This window comes from Saccostrea echinata, unplaced genomic scaffold (genome assembly GCF_033153115.1).
Source record: "Saccostrea echinata isolate AGI-Se365-2 ecotype Australia unplaced genomic scaffold, CSIRO_AGI_Sech_v1 ptg000054l, whole genome shotgun sequence".
Taxonomy (NCBI): domain Eukaryota; kingdom Metazoa; phylum Mollusca; class Bivalvia; order Ostreida; family Ostreidae; genus Saccostrea; species Saccostrea echinata.
In genome coordinates, this window is record NW_026889803.1 from 65,907,722 (window position 1) to 65,934,553 (window position 26,832).

At 35.3% G+C, this 26,832-nt stretch overlaps 1 protein-coding gene across 2 annotated transcripts; it reads right to left on the bottom strand.

Annotated features, from left to right (window-relative positions):
• Window positions 1-622: 622 nt before the first annotated feature.
• On the bottom strand, window positions 623-25,232 carry LOC133171627 (acyl-CoA dehydrogenase family member 10-like). 2 transcript variants are annotated; one of them, XM_061306415.1, is made up of 22 exons: window positions 25,041-25,232; window positions 24,719-24,867; window positions 24,317-24,492; window positions 23,911-24,085; window positions 23,525-23,687; window positions 22,550-22,644; window positions 22,059-22,174; window positions 21,732-21,913; window positions 21,375-21,525; window positions 20,894-21,039; window positions 19,943-20,116; window positions 8,036-8,218; window positions 6,415-6,584; window positions 6,125-6,265; window positions 5,900-6,037; window positions 4,917-5,007; window positions 3,410-3,568; window positions 3,100-3,272; window positions 2,781-2,924; window positions 2,567-2,644; window positions 1,638-1,793; window positions 821-959 (listed from the first exon to the last, which is right to left on the bottom strand). In XM_061306415.1, the coding sequence occupies exons 1-21, from the start codon at window positions 25,222-25,224 to the stop codon at window positions 1,641-1,643; spliced, it is 3,141 nt and encodes a 1,046-aa protein (XP_061162399.1). In that variant the 5' UTR covers window positions 25,225-25,232; the 3' UTR covers window positions 821-959; window positions 1,638-1,640. The 2 variants fall into 2 exon arrangements, with proteins under 2 accessions (XP_061162400.1, XP_061162399.1); XM_061306416.1 differs by lacking the exon at window positions 1,638-1,793 and having other exon boundaries at window positions 623-959.
• Between the last annotated feature and the right edge of the window lie 1,600 nt (window positions 25,233-26,832).

Below are 26,832 nucleotides of genomic sequence, written 5' to 3' on the forward strand. Positions count from 1 at the left end.
AACCCCAGTTTTCTGATGCTTCATCCATGAACAATAATAAATCTAGCCCAACATGCAAAGTGCATTATTTTCACATTGACGCTATATACCGAAATTGACTGAAATTGGTTCAGCACTTCCAGAGAAGAAGCTGAAATGTTCAAGAGCTTACAGACAAAAACAGATAGCAATGGGTCACCTTTAAACAATAAGTTGAAACTTTGGTTAATAACTAGTTACTTGCTTTTATGAAGATTTATGGCTATACACCAAATTACTGTAGACATGGTTTTTTCAGCATGGAATGAATATTTGCTACATATGCGATCACAAATTTTCTGCAGGTATTTCTCACAGGTATACTTATTGTTCTATCACAGGTATACTTATTGTTCTAAGGAAGATTCATGTAAGTTCCATTCATAATCTATAAATGAGGCAGGAGCATCAGCAAGTATTTGACAATGGGAGAGGGGTGTCCAAGTAAACTGAAAGTACATTTAAGAAATACAATGACAGTCCAAGAAATCCACATAATTTCCTACCCGTAGATTGAACAGAAATTGTAATTCCGCAGAATTATGACCTGTGGAAAAAATTATATTTACAGTATTATTATACTTTTATACATCTGTATGCGGAATATGATGTAATTTGTTTTATTCTGTATAAAAATAATATAACAATAGGCATATACATGTAACATCATAATTTCATTATAGGACATGATTATTGTGGGAGTTCACACTATAATACAGTGTGTAACATTGATTCAATGAAATCACAGTTTTAAAAAAATCATCACAGACATACTGAATAGTCAATTGAAGTGGTATTTATAATTTGGCCTTTCTGTACTCAAACTTGGCAACCTGCCGCAAATGAACTTCATCTGGTCCATCAGCCAAGCGTAACACACGAGCACTTGTGTACAGTCTAGCCAAACAGAAATCAGATGATACGCCAGCACCACCGTAGACCTGAAAAACAAAACCTGACAATAAAATATTAGTTATTGTTATAATGCAATAATAAACATTGAAGAAACACGTCAAAATCTAGAACTAGTAAAGTATTCTGAAACTGATAAAACTCATTATGAAATAGGACATTTAGCAACAATTTAAGCCGTGTGTAGTAAACAATCATCATTAGGGTAGTACACATTCAATAAAATACAGTCATGTTCCAGGTCTACTGAAATTACATCAAAATTGAAGAATAACTGCAGGCTAATGGTACTTGGTCATCTGTGTTTCTGTGTTACTGCAACAATATCATATAGCCATGAGATTGAAGCACAAGATGTTTGACAAAATCTTTCTCAGATACTTAAACACTCCTTGTACAATGTGCCACCCCTGGTACATAAAATACAACCAATATACTCTACATGGTCCAACTTAGCATGTTCAAACTTCAGCATAGATGTCGCTGACTATTTGGCGTAATCATGAATTAAAGCTTTCAGTTTTTTCTATGAATAATATTTAAATAAAATAACTCTTAAGCAGTGTTCATGAATATTTGCTGGAAGTGGTAGTACTAAAATATGAATCATCCTTTATGGATAGATATTTCTGTACTTTTCCACTCATGGACTCGCTCAATGGCCTTTTAAAATATTGGATAAACGTACATGCAGAAATGCCTCACACCTGTCAAAGTTTTGATAAATTATATTTTCTGTATTCCTGTCGTGAAATGCTTCGGAGATGAACCTCATCTGGGCCATCTGCAAGTCGCAGAACTCTGGCCCAGGAAAACAATCCGGCAAGAATAAAATCGTCACTCAGACCAGCTCCACCATGGGCCTAAAAGGGAACCAGTTTAAAATAAGTCCTTATAAGATATACTAAAGCTGTGATTGATTTCAGTAAAACCATATTCAATAAATTCTGTCTACTTGGCAATAAAAAATATTCATACATCTTAAATCCAAGAGAGACCACCTTTAGAGGTGAACTGGTTGATTCAGGAATCCAGGCTCTGGGGCCATAAAATTTAGATGAACTAACTTTCGATCTCAGTCTCACTTTTACCAAAGGAATTTATAAAGAAAAAGTGAGATTGAGCTCAAAATTGAGCTTGTCTAAGTTTTATGGCCCTGGGCCCAGATAATGTGAGAATTCCAAGTTAGTGAAACAGTACAGATTAGAATCCAGTTCTGGTTTCTTTGAAATCAAACACAGCATATTTTGTTTAAAAGAAATTGCATACTGTAAACCAACTATTATTCACATCATCTTTTATTCGTGATTAGTCCATTTAAAATCAATTTGTGACAATTAATTTTGTGACTGAGGAAACATTCTCTACAAGTACAAAACAAAATAAATGGTTAATGGCGATTAATATTCGCGAGTTAGAGTAGGCCGTGAAACTCGTGGATATTTCCATCTCGCACGCGAATAAAAGTTGGTTTACAGTAAACATGCAGGTTTTGCTGCAATTAGGTTGACCAGTGGAATGTGTGTTCCAATACTATGGTGAGTGCTTTAAGTGTGAGGTAAGGAGATTCAATGTACATACAGCTCTGTTTATGAAGTATACATGTAGATATTTGATAATTACTGTGCTGTATTACCTGTATGGCACGATCAATTACATTGAGAGCCATGTTGGGAGCAGCCACCTTAATCATGGCTATTTCTGGAGCTGCCACCTGTTTAGACACGACAATTAAAGAAGTTATTCTAATGCAGAACAATCCAATCATTTACATATTTTACAATTCTGACTGATACTTTGATTATGATTTCAAGCTCTGAAGTTGTTATTTTTGTGCTTTTTTTTCTTGCCTTGTTGCCATAGTTATCCATCATATGGGCTGCCTTGAGCACCAACAGACGGGTCTGTTCAATCTCTATCCTAGACTTGGCCACATCTTGCTGTATGGTTCCTTGTGCTGCCAGAGGCTTTCCAAAAGCAACTCTATTCTGAGTCTAAAGATTAAAGATACATATTTTGAAGCCATCATATCAAGGCTGATTGCAGCTCACTACATTAGTATGAGGTAGAATAAGTAGTGTAAATTATCGATCATGAATTCATTAACTCTATGTGCTTAAAATGAAATATGTAGGTGTCTAAACATATTGAGTTAGTATATAGACATACTCTGTCCAGCATGAGTTCTAGGGCTCTCTCAGCATTGCCAATAAGTCTCATACAGTGGTGAATCCTGCCGGGACCCAAGCGACCTTGAGCAATCTCAAAACCACGCCCCTCACCAAGTAACATGTTGCCTAAAGGAACTTTGACATTTTCAAATATCACCTCTGCATGCCCAGCTGTTAAAAAAAAAATAAAACAGGAAAATTTCACCACATTAATTAATTTAAGTAAAAATTTATAAATGAATTAGAAATATTAAAAAGATTCAACAGAAATTTTTCATAAGAAAATAAAATGTGACTTTTTTTCTGACCTGGATAGTCTAAATAGCCAAACACTGTGAGGGGTCTGACAACTTTCACCCCGGGGGCATCCATTGGGACAAGGATCATACTCTGTTGTCTGTGTATGGCAGCAGACTTGTCTGTTTTCCCCATAAATATACAGACTTTGCAGTCTGGGTGTAAAGCACCTGTCAATTGGTTTATTTACATCAAATACAGTTTTACTTTTTAAAAAAAATTGAAATTTCTTGAAAGTTGAAATTCAACTATTTTGGGGCTGTATTATCTGCATAATAGTACAAATCTAATGAGTGACTTACAAAAAGATACTAAGTAAATCTATTCTAATATTTATATTGGTTCCCTGCCTCTTTTTTTTTTGGTTTCTTTTGTTGCAGGATTTTCAATAATAATAATAAACATTGCAGAATTTTATGTCAAAGAAATGCAGAGGTAAATATGACTACTGACTATAAATTACTATGAAGATTACACTCTGACACGATGTAATACCTCCAGAAGTAAATATAAGCACTGACTGTAAATTACTGTGAAGATTACACCCTGACATGATGTAATACCTCTAGATGTAAATATGAGCACTGACTGTAAATTACTGTGAAGATTACACTCTGACATGATGTAATACCTCTAGATGTAAATATGAGCACTGACTGTAAATTACTATGAAGATTACACTCTGACACAATGTAATACCTCCAGATGTAAATATGAGCACTGACTGTAAATTACTGGAAAGATTACACTCTGACATGATGTAATACATCTAGATGTAAATATGAGCACTGACTATAAATAACTGTAAAGATTACACTCTGACATAATGTAATACCTCTAAATGTAAATATGAGCACTGGCTGTAAATTACTGTGAAGATTACACTCTGACACGATGTAATACCTCTAGATGTAAATATGAGCACTGACTGTAAATTACTATGAAGATTACACTCTGACATAATGTAATACCTCAAAATGTAAATATGAACACTGACTGTAAATTACTATGAAGATTACACTCTGACACAACTTATTCCAGTAAGCTGTAAATATGAGCACTGGCTGTAAATTACTATGAAGATTACACTCTGACATAATGTAATACCTCAAAATGTAAATATGAACACTGACTGTAAATTACTATGAAGATTACACTCTGACACAATGTAATACCAGTAAGCTGTAAATATGAGCACTGACTGTAAATCACTGTAAAGATTACACTCTGACACGGTGTAATACCAGTCAGCTGTAAATATGAACACTGACTATAAATTACTGTGAAGATTACACTCTGACATGATGTAATACCTTAAGATGTAAATATGAGCACCGCCTATAAATTACTGTGAAGATTATTACTCTGTCATGATATATTACCAGAAGATGCAAATATGAGCGCTGACTGTAAATTACTGTTAAGATTACACTCTGACATGATATAATACCTCTAGATGTAAATATGAGCACTGGCTGTAAATTACTTTGAAGATTACATTCTAACATGACATAATACCTGAAGTCCACCATTTGTGCCCATTAATGACATAATGATCCCCCTCTCTGGTGATGGAGGATTCAATATTTGTGGCATCTGAAGAAGCTACCTAAGAAAATCAGGGAAATAAAGATCATCAGAGTAATAAGAGGCCCAGGGGCCTTAATGGTAACCTGAGTATAATACAACCCTGTAAAAGATTCATGAAATGGTAGATAATTATGTAATTACACAAAATAAATGGAGACCCCCCAAAAAAACCAAGAGAAATAGGATGATCACAGATCAACAAAATAGTTAGTCTGGTACATCCCAACAACTCAGAAACTCACTTGTGTGAAGATTTTCAAAGAATTAATGCATTTTCATTATATGACCAATAAAACCCTGCCCTAACGTCAGGACCCCTGACCCAAGGGCCACAAATTTCATAATTTTGGAAGAAGCACATTGCTCATCATATCTATGCACTTAGTTTGTCTGCTAAATATACAGAAGGAGAGAATTTGTGCTTTTTCACTTTATGATCTATAGAGCCCCATCCTAACACCAGAACCCCTTTCACCCATAGATGCAATATGCCAAAATTGGTTGAAACTGATTGAGTGGTTCCAGAGAAAATGTTCAGATGTTAACGCATGATGAACTGTGGACGACGGCAGACAAAAACAGACAGCAATTTGGTCATCTGAGTGACTCAGGTGACCTAAAGAGTAGAAAAAATAAAACTCTCTCATTTACTAGCCTTATTTTCACTTAAAAATAAACAAACAGAAAATAACAGTTATTAATTTGAGTGAGCTCAACACAGCATACAGCAACCTGTAACAAGAAACAGTGTTACAACAAAAATAGTGTGGAAAAAAAAGTGGAACTGTCTATAATTGAAGTTCTTATTAAATTGACATATTTTTGGACCAATGAGAGATTAAATCAGGTATAAGCATCAGAAAAATAGTCCATTTCAGGACAAAAATGAATATTGGTATTTTGATCTATACCTGAGGTTCTGTCATGCCAAAGCAGGACTTGATTTCTCCATTGAGCAGGGGCAATAACCACTGTCGTTTCTGTTCCTCTGTCCCATACCTTACCAAGACCTCCATGTTTCCTGTATCAGGGGCCTGGCAGTTAAACACCTAAACAAACAAATGAAACAACTACAATTTCCAATTTCAAATGCTGATTAACATTCTGTGAGCTTTGTAATGAGCTTATTATGGTACCTCTGATGATAAGGGACATTTTCCCATCTCCTCACACATGAATGCATACTCCAGATTTGAGAGACCCGCCCCGTACTTCATCCCTGGGTCTGATTCCCTCGGGAGATACAAGTTCCATAATCCTGCAGCTTTAGCTTTTTCCTGAATAACAAATCTTGTTTACAATAACAAACTGTTTTCACTTAAGAATTTATTGACTTTTATCTAACCACTGAATTAAACAAAATCTATTATTCTATGTTTATTTATTCTGAGAATAACCCTCACATCTCTGTCTCCCTCTTGCTTACCTTCAGCCTTGGGACCACTGGACAAACTTTCCAATGGTTTTGCTCAGGTTTATAAAATTCCATAATCTCTTTCTCTACTGGTTTGACTTCCTTCTCTATAAATTCCTTGACCCGGTCATAAAGGTCCTTGGCCCTAGGGGACAATCCTTCTGGGGATACTGCCATTTGATCTGGAAAACAGAACATGCTGGTCAGTTTTCATATTCATATTAATAACATACTGTTTAAGTAAAGCATATATTTTCTTATGAGGATGGTTACACCAGAGATGTACATGTCTCTGGTTACACTAAGCAGATTGTTTCAACATATTACACCCATTTGTGAAAAAAATAAATTTCCATTTTGTATGTTGTAGATTATATCACACTGTAGAAGTGGTTAATAGTTCCTTAAATTTTGTTACATACAGTATGGTGGGATTTTTCAGCAGGGTACTATAACTTTGGCTTTTTTAGCGGTTTTGTAGCTTGCTCACTAAAAATTTGCACCCTTGTGTATAAGTACAATAAACAAGAAAGATAACTTTGATCAGTTTCACACTTCCTCTTTCTGCGCTTACCTGTATCTGAGTCTGCATTGACCTCATTATGACATTAATTCATGATTTGATTCATTTAATGTAAAATAATCGTTTTTAGTGTTCCTTTACAAATCTAAGGTACCTGAAGCACTCTCTTATTAAGTGTTAAAAGAGCTAGGTTCACTTTATGCATAAAATGGCCCTGTCCTTATATCAATTAATTGACTATCACCCTCTGTCCCATTTCATATATCAAAATAAAGTAGAGACTTAGTGCTTTCATTCCCTATAACAAAATTTCTTTTTGAGAATCCAGGTATTGGAAAACAGGCTTTGAGAAAATGCAATGTTCTTGAATTTTGCAGAAAACATGCGTATTTGACTACCTTCAGCAAAGAATTAAAATATGAGCACAGCCAACGATCCAAAAATTAAAACATGTTTTGTGATCTTTAGAAACAGATCTTTCATTATGTAATTGCATATTTTGGATCAGAGGTAGTGCTTTATATGAAATATTGAAAAAATACCTCAACTTTTGGCCATTTTTAAGGAAATTTATAGGATATGGGAAAATGACACATTTTATGACGTCATAATGCATTGACTAGAGAGAAAATTACGTCATGTTCAATAGATACACGGTCAGCAAGAGTCCAAGTTATAAATCCTGCATTTTCATCCAAAATTGAGCAGTTTCGATTTTACAGAAAATTGCAGGGCCAAAAAAGGCCCTAAGTGGCTCCTGCTCTTATGCTACTGGTTTGTAATGTCGTGGAACTCAATGTTCCACCAAAATTTAATACTGGCATACTTATGAGCAAGCAAAATGCCAAATTTTACACCTGCTAAAGAAACCCGCTATACAGTATGTATGTTTACAATGGGAATGGCATATTATATATCAAGACTTTCTTATACAAAGACTTGCAAGGGATAAGCCACATTTTAAAACACTACTGTTTTAAAATTAAAAAAATAAAAGCTTTATTTTACATATTTTATATTGTTTATACTTCATTAAGCTTTTTCAAAGACACATAATTTTTTTAGCTAATTCATATTGTATCAATCTTAGAGACAAGTTTCTATTCTTACTGACTGTCCCTGGGGTGTCTGTGCTGTAGTTCCTCTTTCCTGACATATTTTCTGTCTGAATGCCCCCGCCGGCTGGGGTAACTGTAGGTTGAAGGTTACTGCTGGAGGCAATCTTCCACCCTACCTCTGCTATCAGCTTAGCAAATTCTCCAACAAACACAGAATTAGGTGCACTACCTTGTCCTAAAGAACAAATATGTGAACATTATACTAACATGTAAAAGCAGTCACTCTGAGTATAACTAGACAAGAGGCCCATGGGCCACAACGCTCACCTGAGTTACTTTGGCCCTGCTGTTCTTCACAACACCTCCACTTTGTAATATTTATTGCGGCCCGCCCTACCCCCGGGGGCCATGCTTTGAACAATTTAGAATCTACACTACCCAAGGATGCTTCCACATAAGTTTCAGCTTTTCTGGCCCAGTGGTTCTTGAGAAGAAGATTTTCAAAGATTTTGCCTATGTATTTCAATGTATTTCAATGTAAAACTTTGATTCCCTATTGTGGCCCCACCCTACCCCCAGGGGCCATGCTTTGAATAATTTAGAATCTACACTACCCAACGATGCTTCCATATAAGTTTCAGCTTTTCTGGCCCTGTGGTTCTTGAGAAGAAGATTTTTTAATGACCCAACCCAATTTTTGTCTTTTCTTGATTATCTCCCCTTGTAAGGGGGGTCGGCCCTTCATTTTAACAATTTAAACTCCCCTTCACCCAAGGATGCTCTGTACCAACTTTGGTTAAAATTGGCTCAGTGGTTCTTGAGAAGAAGTTGAAAATGTGAAAAGTTTACAGACGGACAGACAGACAGACAGATGGACGGACGGACGGATGCCGGACAACAGGTGATCAGAAAAGCTCACTTGAGCTTTCAGCTCAGGTGAGCTAAAAACTAAAAGGTCATATCGGGTCTCCACTGTGTGCTTCTTTCAATGACCTTTTGTCCTTTATCCTTTGAGGTTTTTTTTTAAAGTTTAGTGAATGTTGCTTGTGTGTGTATGTTCTAAATGAAAAAAGTGTTCAAGAAAAAGTAATATAACTTGACCTTGACTTTGACCCAGTGAGATATGCAGGAAATACAATCTGTTGGTTACAAAATGCCCAAGTCAATGCATCGTCATGCTCATATCAATAACCTTGACCTTTGACTTGATCTTTGACCAATGTATCCCCAAATTGAGAAAAATATTTAATCTCACTTTTTCATTGTATGCAATAAACAAGAAGTATGAAGGTTTAAAAATATCCAAGTTATTGCATCTAATTTTTTTTTTTTTAAATATGAAATTGTCATAGCTATCATGACCTTTAAATATAACTCCAAGAATATTGTAAGCTTTCTATTAGCCCCCCCCCCCCCCCCCCCAAAAAAAAATGTTCTCAAGTTATTGATTCACATATTAGGACAATCAAGAGAAACACTTTCCTACTGAGCTCATGCAATTCACGAAGAATCCCCAAAATATAATTGATGACTCACCTTATTTATCTAAAACTCACATTTGTTGCACCCTGACACATAGGTTTATTTGAAACTTGATATAAAAACATCATAACATAAATGATATTGGCTATAAATGCCTGAATGCTCATACATTCAGGTCATATTGAACAGATACAGTAGATTTTTCATCAACAATTGTCTGAAAGCTGTTCCTACAGCACCATATACCTCTTAAACACGTAGAAGACAAATCAAACTGGAGTCTTACCTGACAGTAGAACAACCTGATTACTGACATGACCTAGATTTTGAACTCAGGTGAAACTACAGGTAGATTACCTATGAATCAGTTTCAAATAGTGTCTAAGTGCAGTCACAAGAAAATTTATAATTACTTTTTTTAACGTAAACATATTCCTAATGCATTTTCATGTGTCAAAGTGGTTGCTTACATAGCTGCATATAGTGTTTAATGCAATAAGAACAAAAATAATTGCATTTTTAGAACTAATATCAATCTCTTTGTTAATGAATTCTTCAAAACCAAACAATTCAAAAATACCAATTTCCCACTTTCAAAACCCATTCATGATAATCACTCTGAATAAAGTTTTGAAACATTAACATTTTATTTACAATATGCATACAAATGAACCAGTTGGCCTGTTACCTGTCCAGGAGTGCGTAACATGTGCTTATAGCCCCCCTCCTTGGGGCCTGATTCAATGATAAAGAGGATTTTGACAAGTTAATCCTGGGGCCTGAACCCAAGACCTAGGGGACATTGAAAACACAATTTTGGTAGACAGTTCTTTTCTCATTATCAAATTGCAAATATGATATGCTTGTCTGCTTGATGCAAAGGAAAAGAAATTTTTAAATATTGTTCATTTTTTTAAATAGGTTTTGGCATTGTTAACATCCTATGAGGATAGTACTGTATCCTTGAGATTAAAATGTTGTTTTTTTTTCCTGATATATACTAAACCTGAATGAAATTGCCTCTATAATATCAGAGCTAAACGCATTTAAAATATTAAAATGACTAGGGAAAAAATATCAAGTTTGTTACTTATACACCAGTCATACAGTCTTACTGGAGAAGAGTTTAAAATGTAGAAACCCTAAACATACAGACTGACAGATTGTGAACATTATACAACAAAAGGCTCACTTCTGCCTATAGCTGATGTAAACATAAAATTAAAAACAAACCAAAAACATAATTTCTAGCAATGCTCTAAACAAGTATGCATCCATTATCTTAATGACAAATCACTGTCTACTAAACGATGTTTTCTGTGCTTCAGTATCTAGTCGTTATTTCATCAAAAGCTATATATGTCTGTATACATGTATAGAAACTCACTGAACATTCTCATTTTAAGTCTCAAAGTCAATGTCTTGCCAGATGCATATAGCTGATCCTTTAAATGTGATCCTACCTGATTCAAACTCCATCTAACCTGACATGGTCTATTTGTGCCCATCCCCAACCTTAAAAAATGTGCTACCTCAAATAGTCAGAAATTAGCGCCATACATGTAGCACTAAAAAATTATTAAAATGTTTTACTAGTAGTTTAAGTAAAGTTTTAATTTCATATATTACTCCAAATAATTTTTAAACATTGTGTTAGATTATTGCTGTTTAATTAGCATGTCCACCTGACTGAAAATAGCCCTAAGGTATTTATTGTGCAGACGTAGTCATTTACTTGTAATTACCAATTTAAGATTTTCCAATCCAGGAGGATAAATCGTGTGTAATTATGTTATAATAATTATAATACAAATATAATACTAATACCGTACAATGTCAAGATAGATATGTATTAAAACTGATGCCCAAAATTGAATTTGAAAAAATTACATTGAACATGGATATATATTTACATATACAATAAAACTTGTCTTATCCGGACACCACTCGTTCCAAAGAAATTTGCCAGATTAGACAACATTCCGGATTAGACAACATTTTAAACAAACGAATTTACTGAAAAGGACTTAAAGTTTATATTGTATTAGGCAAGATTTTGGATTATACAACATCCGGATTAGGCAAGTTTCACTGTACATATATTTATACATGTATATTGCCTTGTGAAATAAGCAACAATTAAATCAGGCTCGAAGTTCGAGGCCTTATAATTTAATTCTATTATAACGCGGTATTTGATTGGATAAAAAAACTTATTTTATATCGTATAAATTGGGTTGCCCATGTCACAATGACTTGCGTCAGAAACATATCTATCCGCCTGACGATACATTTAAATTTTGTAAAATTTGAAGTCATTTTTAAGGGCAATCATCTTTTTTCTTACACAAAATGAATGAAAATTAAATTATAAGGAATGAAATTAATAGCTACTAAAGTTTATCTTCTCTGGATAAACTAGGTTATTTTGAGCACATAATTACTCACTATAGTAAGAACGATAACTCGTACTTTTCACAATTATGCAACTGGGCATGCTCAAGGGTAACTTCCTTTTCCTGCTGAACAAGAAAGCTGCTAGGTGCCAGAAATTTAACTCAAAGAAAAATTCTTAGTAGATCCAAAGCATCACGAAGAGAAAGTTAAAGTAAGTTTGTTTAATCAATCGGATGTTAATTAACAACAATTAATTGAATTGTTTAATATGAAATTTACTCTTTTTAGTCAAGTTTTCTTAAATTTATTCTAAGGAAAAGCTGCTCAACCTGGCCTGGTAGGTCAGCCATGTTGTAAAAAAAAAAAAAAAAAAAAACAACTTGAAAATATTTCAATAAATTTTACGGAAACAAATATAATTTCAATGAATTATATTATGCTTTAGTAATAAATAAATAAATAAACAATGATAAAAAAAAATAATAAATAAATAAATAAATAAAAGAAAAAAAATAAAATAAAATAAAAATAAAAAATACAATAAAATAAAATAATAAAATAAAATATGTTGCTTTTGTTTTATGAGCCATGTTGAGAGCCAATAAAGCAAGAGCATCGAAGGCAAAGAGCCCATATGCCAGGCCACCACCAAGGACTTCTGTTGAGCGTAGTATAGTAGCCACCAGGGTGACCACCCAGGCATCCCCAGTATCATCCACTGAACCCATCATTCCGACAGTCACCGGTCTCCATTCAGAGGCTGCTATTTCAGTGCCACCAAGAAGTTACGTGGTCAGCCATGGATCGTTAGCCCAGTCAGTACCCTTGCAGCCTGTTTATGAGACTGCAGACACCTAGACTCCTGTTGTACAGACTTTACCCACCCAGCCGACAGTGGAGCCACAGTTGCATATACCAACAGCTGGCACTACAGCAGGTATAAATTGTCAACTTGATATAGATAGGCCTACACCTTTTCAGAGTGTAGTATCAATGCTTGGTGCTCATGTCTCTCAGGCATTGAAAGAAAAAATCTGAAATAACGAGTATGTTGCTCTGAACAAATTGCTAATCAAAGAACCAGTTTCAGATGTTCAGCATCACATTGTTTATCATGATGGATTAATTCAAGTTAAACCTAAGTACAAAGATGAGAAAATTGTGTCCATTTCACAATGGACTGATGCTTTTTTAATTTTTGCCTCCATTTACTGTGCCAAGCACTCTGCACAAGCTATGAATTTATTTCGTTACATGGCAACAATTAGAAAAGGTGCAGAGCGGTCACCCAACTCTTATGGTTGGAGGGATTATGACATCCAGTTTAGGCTGAAAAAATCAATTGATTCTAATCTAAGTTGGGGTTCTGTTGATGCTGAATTGTGGTTGTTTTATATGCAGCCTACCATACAAAACTATAATCAGAATCCCCCAAAACAATTTAAATGTTACTCTTACAACTTTCAGGGTGCATGTGAAAAACACAATTGTAGATTTTTGCACATTTGTGTGAAATGTAATGGATCGCATCCTTCTTTAAATTGCAGATCTTCCCAGAATAACAATGTCAAACAATTCCCCCAGTTTAGGCCTGCACAACAGCAGTTCCGCCCGAGATTCCCACAGCGAGCAATACGTCCTACACAATAAATTATGGGAGTTGGGCCATACTCCAATTAAAACCAACAATCTTCACAAATTATTAATAAATTATCTTGACAGAGAAGTTGCCAACATATTAGCGCAGGGTTTTCAGAAAGGGTTTTTTTTAAATTATCAGGGCCCTAGAATAAGGGTTGAATATAGGAACATGAAGTCTGCAGTTCAACATTTTAATGATTTAGAAGAAAAGGTTAAAAAGGAACTTGGATTGGGTAGGGTTTTAGGTCCTTTTTCAGCCCCCCCAATATCAAATTTAAGATGTAACCCAGTAGGTTTATTACCTAAAAAACATGGTGGATGGCGTATGATTACCAACCTGTCACATCCTTATGGTGATAGTGTTAATGATTACATAGACCAGCAAGCATGTACTGTCAGCTATGCTTCATTTGATGATGCAATTAACATAATCCAAACCAAAGGAAAAGGGGCCCTTATGGCAAAGATGGACATTTCCAGTGCATTTAGGCTTTTACCAGGAATTTTGTCTGCTAGGTTTCAAGTTTAACAATTCATACTATATTGACAAGTGTTTGCCAATGGGGTGTTCAGTATCTTGTTCACTTTTTGAAAAAATTTTCATCTTTTTTACATTGGGAATTAGAACAGAGGTCACAAAAAGATGGTATTGTTCATTACTTAGATGATTTCTTACTTGTTGGATCAGCTAACTCTAGTGAATGCACAGAATTAATGCATCATTTTCAAGAATTGAGTCAATTTTTAGGAGTTCCTATTGCACCAGAAAAAACGCAAGGTCCTTGTACAAAAATGACATTTTTAGGGTTAGGAATTGATTCCATGCAAGAGACAATTTTCGTTCCAAAAGAAAAAGTTGATGAATTGCTTGAAAAGATTAAGTATGTCCAGTGTAGTAAAAAAGTAACAAAGAAAGAATTAGAATCGTTTGTTGGATCACTTGCATTTGTTGTAAAAGCACTACCGGCTGGTAGGGCATTTTGTAGGAGAATTTACGGGGCACTAGAAGGTGTTGATAGATCTTTTCATTTGATTAGAATATCTAATGAAATTAAGTTGGACCTTCAGATGTGGGTTGAATTTCTGCAAAATTTTAATGGACTAACTCGGTTTCCATCTGTAGATTGGTCAGATAGTGATTCGCTGCAATTTTATACAGACAGTTCTGGATCGTTTGGATGTGGTGTTGTTTTTGGTGATGAATGGAGTGTGTTAGCTTGGCCGGAAAGTTGGTCACAGGAGATAAGGAGGGATATTACTTTGTTAGAACTTGTTCCAATAGTGTTGGGTATTATTATTTGGGTAGACAAACTAGCTTCCAACAAATTGTTATTGCATGTAGATAATTTAGCACTTGTTCACATAATTAACAACAAAACATCAAAAAATAAGAGAGTTATGGTTCTGTTAAGAGCTTTGGTCCTCAACACCCTGCAGAATAACATTCAGATCAAATGTCAACATATTCAAGGTATTAGGAATGATAAAGCAGATGCTATATCTCGTTTTCAGTTTTCGAGGTTTCATCAGCTGGCTCCTGGGGCTCGGCATTATCCCTGTCCAGTTCCTATGCAATTTTGGCAAATTATTCATCAATTGTAGAGAACCTTGTAGACGCTAGTATTTCGGGCAATACAAACAAAGTTTATAAGCAAGGCATCCAAGCCTTTATTAAATTTAGGGTAGATAATTCTTTTCCACAATTATGGCCTCCTCCTATTGACCATGTCATCAATTTTGTTGCATACATGTCAGAGAGGAAATGTGCCTTTTCGACTGTCAAGTGTTATCTGTCAGGTTTAAGCTTTCTTATAAACGTTCATGGCTGGCCAAATGCTGTGGAGTCATTTTTAATTAAAAAATTGCTAACTGGTTACAAGAGGTTGACAGTGTCTAGTGATATTAGAAGGCCTATAACTTTGCAACTATTATTTTGTATCATAGATACCTTGCCATATGTGGCACATTCGTTATATGAGGTGACATTATTTCAATGTGCCTATTCAGTAGCATTTTTTGCATTGCTTAGAGTCAGTGAAGTGGTTGACCTTCATTATGATAGCGTTCAATTGTTAGAAGACTATGTTAGTCTCATGATTAAATGTTCCAAAACTGATCAAATGCACAGGGGTTCATCAGTAAAAGTCCCAAAGCATGCCCAGTCATTAATTTTGTTTACATTACTGCAAAAATTTCTTGCAATGCGACAGACAATTTTATCAACTAAATTCTTTGTTCATTTCAACTCCAAACCTTTGACTCAGTATCCGTTTTCAACAATGCTCAATAAATGTTTTTCATTTTTAAATATAAACTACTCTGTTTTTAAATCTCATTCCTTTAGGATTGGTTGGGCCACACATCTTTATTTAAATGGTATGAGTGAAGCTGAAATCAAAACCATTGGCAGATGGAGTTCCGCTGCCTATAAGTCATACATAAGGCCAATTGTTTAAAAGTTTGATAAAGAATTGTAAAAAAAAAAAAACAAGAGGCCCATGGGCCACATCGCTCACCTGAGCACATTGGCTAGACACAAATCAGTTCAGTATTGAAAAGATTACTGGGGGGGGGGGGGGGGAGGAATTTTAAACTACCTATTGATGCTTCCATGTCAATATAACAAATGGCTTTGTTGTACTTGAGAAGATTTTAAAAAAATTTTCCCATATATTCATTTGTAAAAATTTGATCCCCCATTGTGCCTCCTCCCTATCCCAGAGGTCATCATTTGAACAAACTTGAATCTACACTACCCGAGGATTCTTCCACATCAATATGACTAAACATAACTTTTCTGTTATTTTTTCTATCTTTTCTTATATAAAACTTTCGATCCCCATTGGGCCCCACCCTACCCTGGGGGTTATCATTTGAACAAAAATTGAATTTACACTACCTGAGGATTCTTCCATATCAAAATGACTAAACATGATTTTCATTTCATGAGAAGAAGATATTTTCCAATATGTTCCTATGTAAAATTTTTGATCCCCCATTGTGGCCCATCCCCATCCCCCGGGGTCATCATTTTAACAAAATTGAATCTACACTACCTGAGGATGCTTCCATATCAAAATGACTAATCATGGCTTTGCAGTTCTTCATCAGAAGATATCTTCCTGTATATATTTCTATTTCAGACTTTTATCCTACATTGTGGCCCCGCCCTACCCCAGGGGGTCATGATTTAAACAAACTCAAATCTACACTACCTGAGGATATTTCCAGATAAATATGAGCAAGCAGGGCTTTTCTGTTCCTGAGTAGAAGATTTTTAAAGATTTTTCCTGTATATTTCTATGTACAAATTTGATCCTCCATTGTGGCCCCGCCCTACCCCCGGGGGTCATGATTTGAACAAACTTGACTCTACACTACATGAGGATGCTTCCATATAAATATGACTCATCATGGCTTTGCTGTTCTTGATAAGAAGATTTTTAAAGGTAAATTTTCCTATTCTATGTAAAACTTTGATCCTCCATTGTGGCCCCGCCCTACCCCCGGGGGTCATGATTTGAACAAACTTGACTCTACACTACATGAGGATGCTTCCATATAAATATGACTCATCATGGCTTTGCTGTTCTTGATAAGAAGATTTTTAAAGGTAAATTTTCCTATTCTATGTAAAACTTTGATTGCCCATTGTGGCCCCGCCCTATCCCCGGGGGTCATGATTTGGACAAACTTGAATCTACACTACCTGAAGATGCTTCCATATAAATATGACCAATTAGGGCCTTGCTGTTCTTGAGAAGAAGATTTTTAAAGGTTTTTCCTATATATTTCTATGTAAAACTTTGATCCTCCATTGTGGCCCCGCCCTACCCCCGGGGGTCATGATTTGGACAAATTTGAATCTACACTACCTGAGGTTGCTTCCATATAAATATGACAAATTAGGGCTTTGCTGTTCTTGAGAAGAAGATTTTTAAAGGTTTTCCTATATATTTCTATGTAAAACTTTGATTGCCCATTGTGGCCCCGCCCCTTTCCCCGGGGGTCATGATTTGGACAAACTTGAATCTACACTACCTGAAGATGCTTCCATATAAATATGACAAATTAGGGCTTTGCTGTTCTTGAGAAGAAGATTTTTAAAGGTTTTCCTATATATTTCTATGTAAAACTTTGATTGCCCATTGTGGCCCCGCCCTATCCCCAGGGGTCATGATTTGGACAAACTTGAATCTACACTACCTGAAGATGCTTCCATATAAATATGACCAATTAGGGCCTTGCTGTTCTTGAGAAGAAGATTTTTAAAGGTTTTTCCTATATATTTCTATGTTAAACTTTGATCCTCCATTGTGGCCCCGCCCTACCCCCAGGGGTCATGATTTGAACAAATTTGAATCTACACTACCTGAGGATGCTTCCACATGAGTTTCATCTTCCCTGGCTTTGTGGTTCTTGAGAAGAAGATTTTTAAAAGATGCTATTAATTTTTCACTAATTCTTTATTATCTCCCCTTGAAAGAGGGCGTGGCCCTTCATTTGAACAAACTTGAATTCCCTTCACCCAAGGATACTTTGTGGCAAGTTTGGTTGAAATTGGCCCAGTGGTTCTTGAGAAGAAGTTGAAAATGTGAAAAGTTTACAGACGGACGGACAGACGGACAGACAGACGGACTACAGACAAAATGTGATCAGAAAAGCTCACTTGAGCCTTCGGCTCAGGTGAGCTAAAAATGTTTCAGATTACATATGGATCATTGGATCATCGTTGATTTATTGGGCTCAGAAATATGCTCAGCAGAGAGTGAATAGCAACCTTGGATTTGAATCGCATAGGATAATTTGGCATGGAATAAGGGGTATGGTTTGGTCTCAGCTTTATCCAACGATCCAAAAGAAGTTAAAAAATAACAACCCCCCAACAATCCTCGTAATACATTGTGGTGGCAATGATATTGGCAATCCACATAGTACTTTAAAGGGCTTACAAATGTACATGAAATCTACCATTGTAAATATTTCACAATTAATGCCAAAGACAGTTATTGTTTGGTCTCATATCTTACCACGAAGTAATTGGACCTTGTGTCTTTCTAACAAAGATGGAGAAAATTGGAGAAGAAGAATTAATTCTGCCCTCGCTACATTTGTTGTTAAGAAAGCATGTGGGGCCTCCATTAAATATCCCGATATTTTAATTAGACATGTATCCCTTTTCCGCAAAGATGGTATACACTTGTCAGACTTGGGTAATGACATATTTGTAAATTCTTTAAGAAATGCTCTTGGGCTGTTTTTGTCAACTACTGACAGATTTTATCCTAATACTACTACTAGTCAAGCCTTGTCATGGTCAAACCTTGAATAGTTGTGAAGTTGAATATTTGCAAATGAATTGTTTATGACTAATTGTTGAATGTAAAATTGATATTGTATGGATGTATGCAAAATTGACTGCCTAGATTTGTTGGCGGATGTCCCACAAAAGTTTGTTTTGTGGTTCATTTGGCAGAATTTTGCATAGAATGCCACCTCCATGGGGCACTGTTTTCTCCAGGTCCCTTGGGTCAAGGTGGTATTTCTACTGCTTTGAGTTGTTTGTGTATATGCTGCCATATCAATTTGTTAATAAATGTGAATAAATGGCCATGACAAGCACGCCAAACATTAATTATTAGTTATGTCTTAATTATGTAAGGTCAGTAAGGTCTTTAGGATAATTATCAAATTTCTTATAAATTCTATTTATTTGTCATTCAGTGGTAAAGAACAATTATTTGTAAGGGGCGCCTTGGTGTCTAAAAATAACCAATTTATGTGGTATAAAGTGGATTGGAATAGTTTACACGTTTTTATAAACCACTTGGTGGTTTATAAAGCGTAAACTACCCCAACCCACTTTATATATAAATAAACACTTTATAAATTGGGTAGCTATTAAATTCATTCCTTAAATAAAATGATGAATCAAAGCAAGTATATGAAAAACTTTATATTGTATTCATTTATTAATGGTAATCAAGAATTCCACCCCCCCAAGCTGTGTTACCTTAACTAGCAAACCTTGTCTGTATACCCTAAATTAATTAAACATTACCTGAATTAGCTCATTTGTAGACACCCTGTCAGATTGTGAACACTCTATATTAATTAGTCTACCCAATATAGCTCATTTGTAGACACCCTGAAAGATTGTGAAGACTCTACATTAACTTAGTCTTACCTGATATAGCTCGTTTGTAGACACCCTGTCAGATTGTGAACACTCTATATTAGTTAGTCTTACCTGATATAGCTCGTTTGTAGACACCCTGTCAGATTGTGAACACTCTATATTAATTAGTCTTACCCGATATAGCTCGTTTGTAGACACCCTGTCAGATTGTGAACACTCTATATTAATTAGTCTTACCCAATATAGCTCATTTGTAGACACCCTGTCAGACTGTGAACACTCTATATTAATTAGTCTTACCTGATATAGCTCGTTTGTAGACACCCTGTAAGATTGCTGCGAACCTGAAAAGTCCGAAAGCCACATAAAAATCCCAGTTTGGAATGGAAGGAATCCCCATTCTCTGACAGTAAATGTCAATGAACTCCTCAACAGTGGGTATCCCTAGTGATCTAACATCTGTTTCTTTTAAAGCTGCAATCATCAATATTTAGAGATAATACTAAACAAGTCTCCTTTAATTTTTAATTGTCTCTTTTTAGAAAAAAAAGTCATGACCTATATGTGAAAAAAAAAGGGAAAGAAATTCCCCTTCATTCGAAAATGCTGTTAACATTACTTTACATTCAGAGAACCTCTTACGTGAAAACAAAATTGTGTGATTTAGAGTGCCTTAAATTAGTGGGTTTTCAAAAATTGTGGTAATAAAAAAAAACAAATTACAGTTCTTAAGCTTTTCACTCTTTCTTCTGCAAATTTCTGTGCTTTTCAGGGCTCTAATTGGTGACTAATTTAGTCGCCATGGCACCTAAAAAATTTTCCATAAGTCGCCAAATTGGCCACCATTTTAAATTGACTTGGCGATCGTTGAATTCCAGAAATTTTCACATTTTTAACAATTTTTCTGAAAAAGCGAAAAGAAATTTAAAAGAAGAGGACATTATTTTTAGCAATGGACATGTCGTGTTTTCTTAGGCATGTCATTCTATTAACTTCTATTACTATATTTGATTAACTTTTAACGTTGGAGCCTTAGAAAAATGGCCTGGCGACTAAAAATTGGCATTGGCGACTAATTTTTGGATAATTTCAAATTTTAATTTTAGAGGCCACTTAGAGGCCTGATATTGTTATAAGAGATTTTCATCACAAATCCATGAGACACAATCCCATCCTCAGTTGACTAACGAAAAATAAATTAAACTTTATGAATGAAACTTTAAATTAAACTTTATGAATGAAAAATCTTACATTTGATCATGGGGAAATCGGCCGGCATGTAGAAGTTGAGGAGGCACGTTGACAGGTCTGTAATTGGATCTCCTATTGTGGAGAGCTCCCAGTCTAGGACACCAATCACTTCTGGTTTTGTTGGGTGGAACATTAAATTATCCAGTCTGTAATGCAGTATTATAACTTCATAGGTGATTCATGAAGTAAGTTAACCTTCGTTTTTCTAAAACTATTAACAAGTCATAAATGCATCTCTAAACCTACATACATGTATTATTGTACACAGTGTATTGAGTAATTTTCTTATACTCAGAATTTTTCTAGTTTCAACCATCAAAATTTCTGTACTGCCATTTTAATCAAATATATTGATTGGTGTGTTGAAAAGAGATTTGAATGTGTTATAATTTTGTTTTGTTTTTTGTTTTTGCAACTTCCAATGAACCCACAAAAATTACCAAACCATTTATTCCTAAAAGATGAAGACTTGACTATACACCTGAAGTCGCCATGAGCAATGGTAACAGCTTCCTTTTCTGGCAGGTGTTGAGACAGCCAGTCTATAAGCTTGTTCATAGCTTCAATTTCCTCTGTCTTACTGGCCTCATACTGCTTTGTCCACCGATTAAGGTTCCTCCTTAAATAGCCTCCTACAAGTACATGAAATTACATAATATTAAAAGATTTAAATAAGCTATCTTCAAACTTTTCTTTTAGCAAAATGAGAGACACAATTAATATATAAAAGCTTTGTCAAAGTGCTACATATTCCTCAGTATTCTCCCTTGACCATATCATAAAAATCTCTCCTTTCTGGTAAACAGTGTTCGTAATGGTGAGTTATCATACGCTTTACCTTTTTTACCATAATCATCCAGCCCTGCCTTAGAAATATCCACTCTGTGAATCTTACAAAGAGTGTCTGCCATGGCAACGTAAATATCACGTCTCTCCTGATTGGTCATTCCCGGTAAGTCAAGGGCTTTGAATATTCGACCTTTGCAATACTCCATCACATAAAATGGAGTACCTATGACACTGAAATGTAAATGTGACATTTTCTGAGAATTATTTTAGAACTTCCAGGTAAATGTATAGACTCCTTGGTATTTATGAGTGATAAGTTAAAGCTCTTACTGTTGAAGGATCAGCTGGGGGATGACGGGGTGTGGCTAAATCTTACCTGCTATCCTCACACAGTCCGTACATCTTAGGTATGGGGACTCCAAACTGTCCCACTGCCTTCATCACCCTGAACTCTCGCTCAACAGCGTGGGCAGAGGGCAAGAGTTTACCAGGCTATAAATACATCAGGGACAATAGGTGTAAAACTAAAATGTGATTTTTTATTCCTTCTCTTATACTTAATTATTTCTCTTCAGAAGAGGTTAAGAATAATTATGATAACTGCAAATACAAGTATTTGGGACCACCTTGTTTAAAGAAATTTTTGACAATCTCATGATCTGTACCTAATCCAACTTTATATCGAGCATCAAACTTTTTTTTTTTATTCTGAAACATGTATCTAATACTGGTTTAACTAGAACAATTCCAACTATTTTTTTTATTTTTACCTTATACTTATGTTAAAGGCAATGCCTACAGATTTTTGTATAAACATGTATCTCTTTAATGACTAGGCTGCACATAGTTTTTTCTTTTAATACGTACTGGTTTTTTTCGTAGAACAAGATGTTTCCCTGCATAGTAAACATAGTATGTCGGGTTAGACTGTCCATGTTGGAAACATCGGATAACAGGGGGTTCTTAAAAGAAATTGAAATTTTGTTGAAATTCATACATGTTGATGAGGATTGGCACTATAATTTCTAGAAATTTAGAAAAACTAAATGTGACATTTTGACACAACTCTCCCCCAAACCCCTGCAGACAAGCAATTTTAAATATTTGTAAGTGAAAGGATATGAAAAAAGTGAAGGGTGGAAATGAGACAAAAATAAAATACTATGTAGCTGCTTTTATTTTCTTGAATTAGTTGTCAATACTACCACAACCTTAGCTGTGATTAACTACGAACACATTTTTTTTAAAGTCCAAAAACACAGAATAAAAAGAAATTTTCAAAATCTGCATATAAAGGACAATAACTTTTGGAAAAATGTGTAAATCAACTTGATCTGTAAGTCATGAATATACCGGTAATGACACATTACAAAAATTAGCTCATTATCTAAAAGCACAGCAAAATAAAAAAAAGTTTGGAAATTCAACAGTCAAAATTAGAAAATTTCAAAGTCTAAATGCAATAACTTTTGTGAAAAGGGGTTGCACTATATGCCAAAGCCATTTCATTGTGGATGCTTCAAAACTAATTTATATTAAAAGATTATTTCAGTATGTTTATTTCAATGCCTATAGGTAGTTTAGATTTTTGATTTTGACATATGCAAATTTTCATACATATACTGCAGATGGACTGACATGGAATAATATATACTGACAATGACAATTTTTTTTGTTTCATACAAGTACATCTATATGATGTATAGATACCAAAAGTTCACTTATGCAAAATTTTTATTTCAATCATTTTTTAAAAATTATTGAACCCTTTTCTCTATAAATTTATCAGTACCGTGTTTTGAATTTCCTGTAACAATGATTAATGTTTACACAATGGTTCACCTGGAGAGTGAAGACTAAGCTCCTGTTTGAAGTACATCTCCAGTTTGTCCATTGGAATTCTCAAGTGTTCTGGGACAGTGGTCGTATCATCAACAAATCTACGGAGACAGAGACCACCTACTTCCTGTTCAAGGTCAAGGACAGCTCTGTATGGATCTGTTACCTACACCAATTTAAACCAGTCAATCATATTTCTATTAAGACAGTCCCAGAAAGTTGAATCACATTTCTTTTCATCTTCAAACAGACTTTCAAATATTGAAGGCTGAAATATATATACTTAAGACAGAGAAGTTATGGACAACTCTCACAATGTTAACATTCCTTGCCACATCAGCTTTCAATCAGCTTCCCCACTGTAAATACAGAAGCCTACATCACAATACCTTTATGGTTCTGATGCCCAGTTCCTTAGCTGCCTTTAAATTCACTCCAAGATCATCAAGGAATACTGACTCCTCTGGTCTCACATCCAACTGCTCTAAACAAATCTCATAAATCCTTCTCTCTGGCTTCCGTGCCCCAACCTTGGATGACTCCACAATCACATCAAACAGGTCTCTACATTACACGAAAGATATTTGTAATACAATCTCAGAATTTTTTCCAAACTATTCAGTTTTTTTTTTAATCAGCAGATATGCAATACTGATATACATAAAGTTACAGTTTAACTTGATTTTAAATAATAGGAGAAAAAGAGGAAAACATATCAAGAAGAAATTGGGTATTTCATCTGGTTTAAACTTTAACAAATCTACAAAGAAGACCATTAAAACAATGCCTTTCTACCTGTCCATCACTCGATTTGGCCCCTCTCCCTCCCAACTCCAGTTGTTGGTCAGTAACGCAGTCTTAAGGCCCTCAATCCTCAGACATTTCACAGCGTCTATAATGGACTGGTGTGGCGTAATCAGGCTGTTTCCAACAAATCTCAACAAACCAGACATGTCTGCTCTTTTACCTGCCTGTTATTTAAACAGTCACTAAATTAGATCAATTCACTTGGAGTTGTAGGTTAAAACATTGCTTGGGTTTTCTTTCACTCAAGAACAGTCTATATACATTATACATGTATATCTATAATGAAAGAAATGCTTTTTTCAGTTGCATTTAGTCGTAATGGCTTTGTAAATCCCAATCTGTTTTTATGAAACTGATGAAAATAAAAATGCAGTTGATCTCCAAACGAACCTTAGTAGAGACTTCTTCACTGAATTTGTCAGCAAACTCTGCAAGTGAAATCTCTCCACGCTCCAATCTGTTCCATGCCCCATTGTCTCCACTGTCCACCACAGTATGGGAAATACTTCCTCTTGGAAGCCCTAACTTCTTCTCATATTCTGTTATATGAATATAAAAATGATTTTAAAAATTTATTCTTCAATGATGAAACACACAACATTTTCTTCTTAAATGCTCTTTAAATGCTCATATAATCTTAAGATATAATTACATGATATGTTCACTCCATGGGAATCAGCTGTGTAAATATTATTATCTTCCATACTGATACCTTGAAAAGCAGCCAAAGGAGATGGTACCACAACTCCACCTAGATCAAATATAACAGCTTTAGTTGTCTTGGGCCTGTGCTGTGCCATCACTGCTGAAGCCTGAATTCTTGGGGATAAAATCTGACTGCTTACTGACTGTGAAAGCTTTGGAGCCCTCAGAATCCTCAGTGGAAATCTGTGCATCCTGCCATCTATGAAAGAGAATTCAGCTTTATAACTGTAACGGGAGAGGAGAAAAATGCAGCGGACCAGACCGGTATTCAAACCCGGCCCCCTGAATCTCCAGTCAGATGCTCTACCAACTGAGCTATCTGGCCACCAGCGATCGAACCCATCTGACCGCCACATTCCTCCCTCCTTAAAGGTCTTTGGCCCCCCAAAGACTCCAACCCAGGCTCTTCCCTGGCAGGCATTTCACCTGTCACTTCCAGGGCATGGCACGGCACCAAATGTAATGGGAGAGGAGAAAAATGCAGCGGACCAGACCGTGATTCGAACCCGAGCCCCCTGAATCTCCAGTCAGGTGCTCTATCAACTGAGCTATCTGGCCACCGGCGATCGAACCTGTCTGACCGCCACATAACATATAGTCTAAGTACTCAGATATAACTACCGGTAACTGTCCACAAATTTTAAAGAATATATTAATCATTTTGGTATGAACGTGTGCTAGCAGTACCTGGATGTATTAGTGTAGGTCCATCTTACTTTTAAAATACCAATATATAACCAAAAAAAAGTGTTTTACACATATGACCTATCTATTGAACTTATTGAAGCTTAAACTAGAGTTACTGCCCATAAAAATTAAAAATATTTACATTTCGTTATCTACAAGTTGTAGATAATGCAACCTAGATATTCAACCAAACAATTACGTTACATTTCAAATTTGCAAAAAACTGCTGGATCCTAAAATGGATGACTGAATGTAGTAACTTCGATTTAACACCTACACTGCCTACATGTAGACCAAAGTAGAAAAAAAAAGTTGGATCTCTGCAGACATGCGTTGTCACATTTTATGATGCATTCTATACTTTAATTTAAGGCAACTCTATAATGAATACATGATACTCCTCTGCTAAATGTGCTTATAAATCATGTTTACTTACAGATAATCAACACTTGACTCCTGCAGAATTCATGATTTTATATTAGAGTATTCTCCCATGTAAATTCTAAAATCCCGAACCCGATCTATTTATTACAGCTTGGTGTCAAAATAACCCGATCTATTTATTACAGCTTGGTGTCAAAATAAGTGAATGTCTCTCTCCGAGAGACATATATCTGGATTTACTTAAATGCTTAACATCAGATGTTTTTAAAACATCATTGCCAATATTTAATTTTGCATGTACAGATGAATAAGTACACTTTCATTCATAATGTCGTGATGTATGCAGCTGTTCATGATTTGTTACACTGAATAATTTCAAGACCTAACGATAGCCCGCCGGATAGGTAACATATTTAACAGAATTTCTTCATGACTACTTTTGTGTTCACCAATTCTCTTAAAGCTAAATGTCTTTAATAAGATAGGCTGTTGCATTGAGTGACTTTCACATTTGAACACTTGTTGGTGAAATTCCAAAATGTAATCCCATAAATTTACCACAAATATAATTCTGGTACAAGGTCCAAATGTGAGTGCCTATTGTGTGTGTCAGTCAGACGGGTTCGATCACTGGTGGCCAGATAGTTCAGTTGGTAGAGCATCTGACTGGAGATTTTGGGGCCCAGTCTGGTCCATCGCATTTTTCTCCTCTCCTGTTACATTTGGAG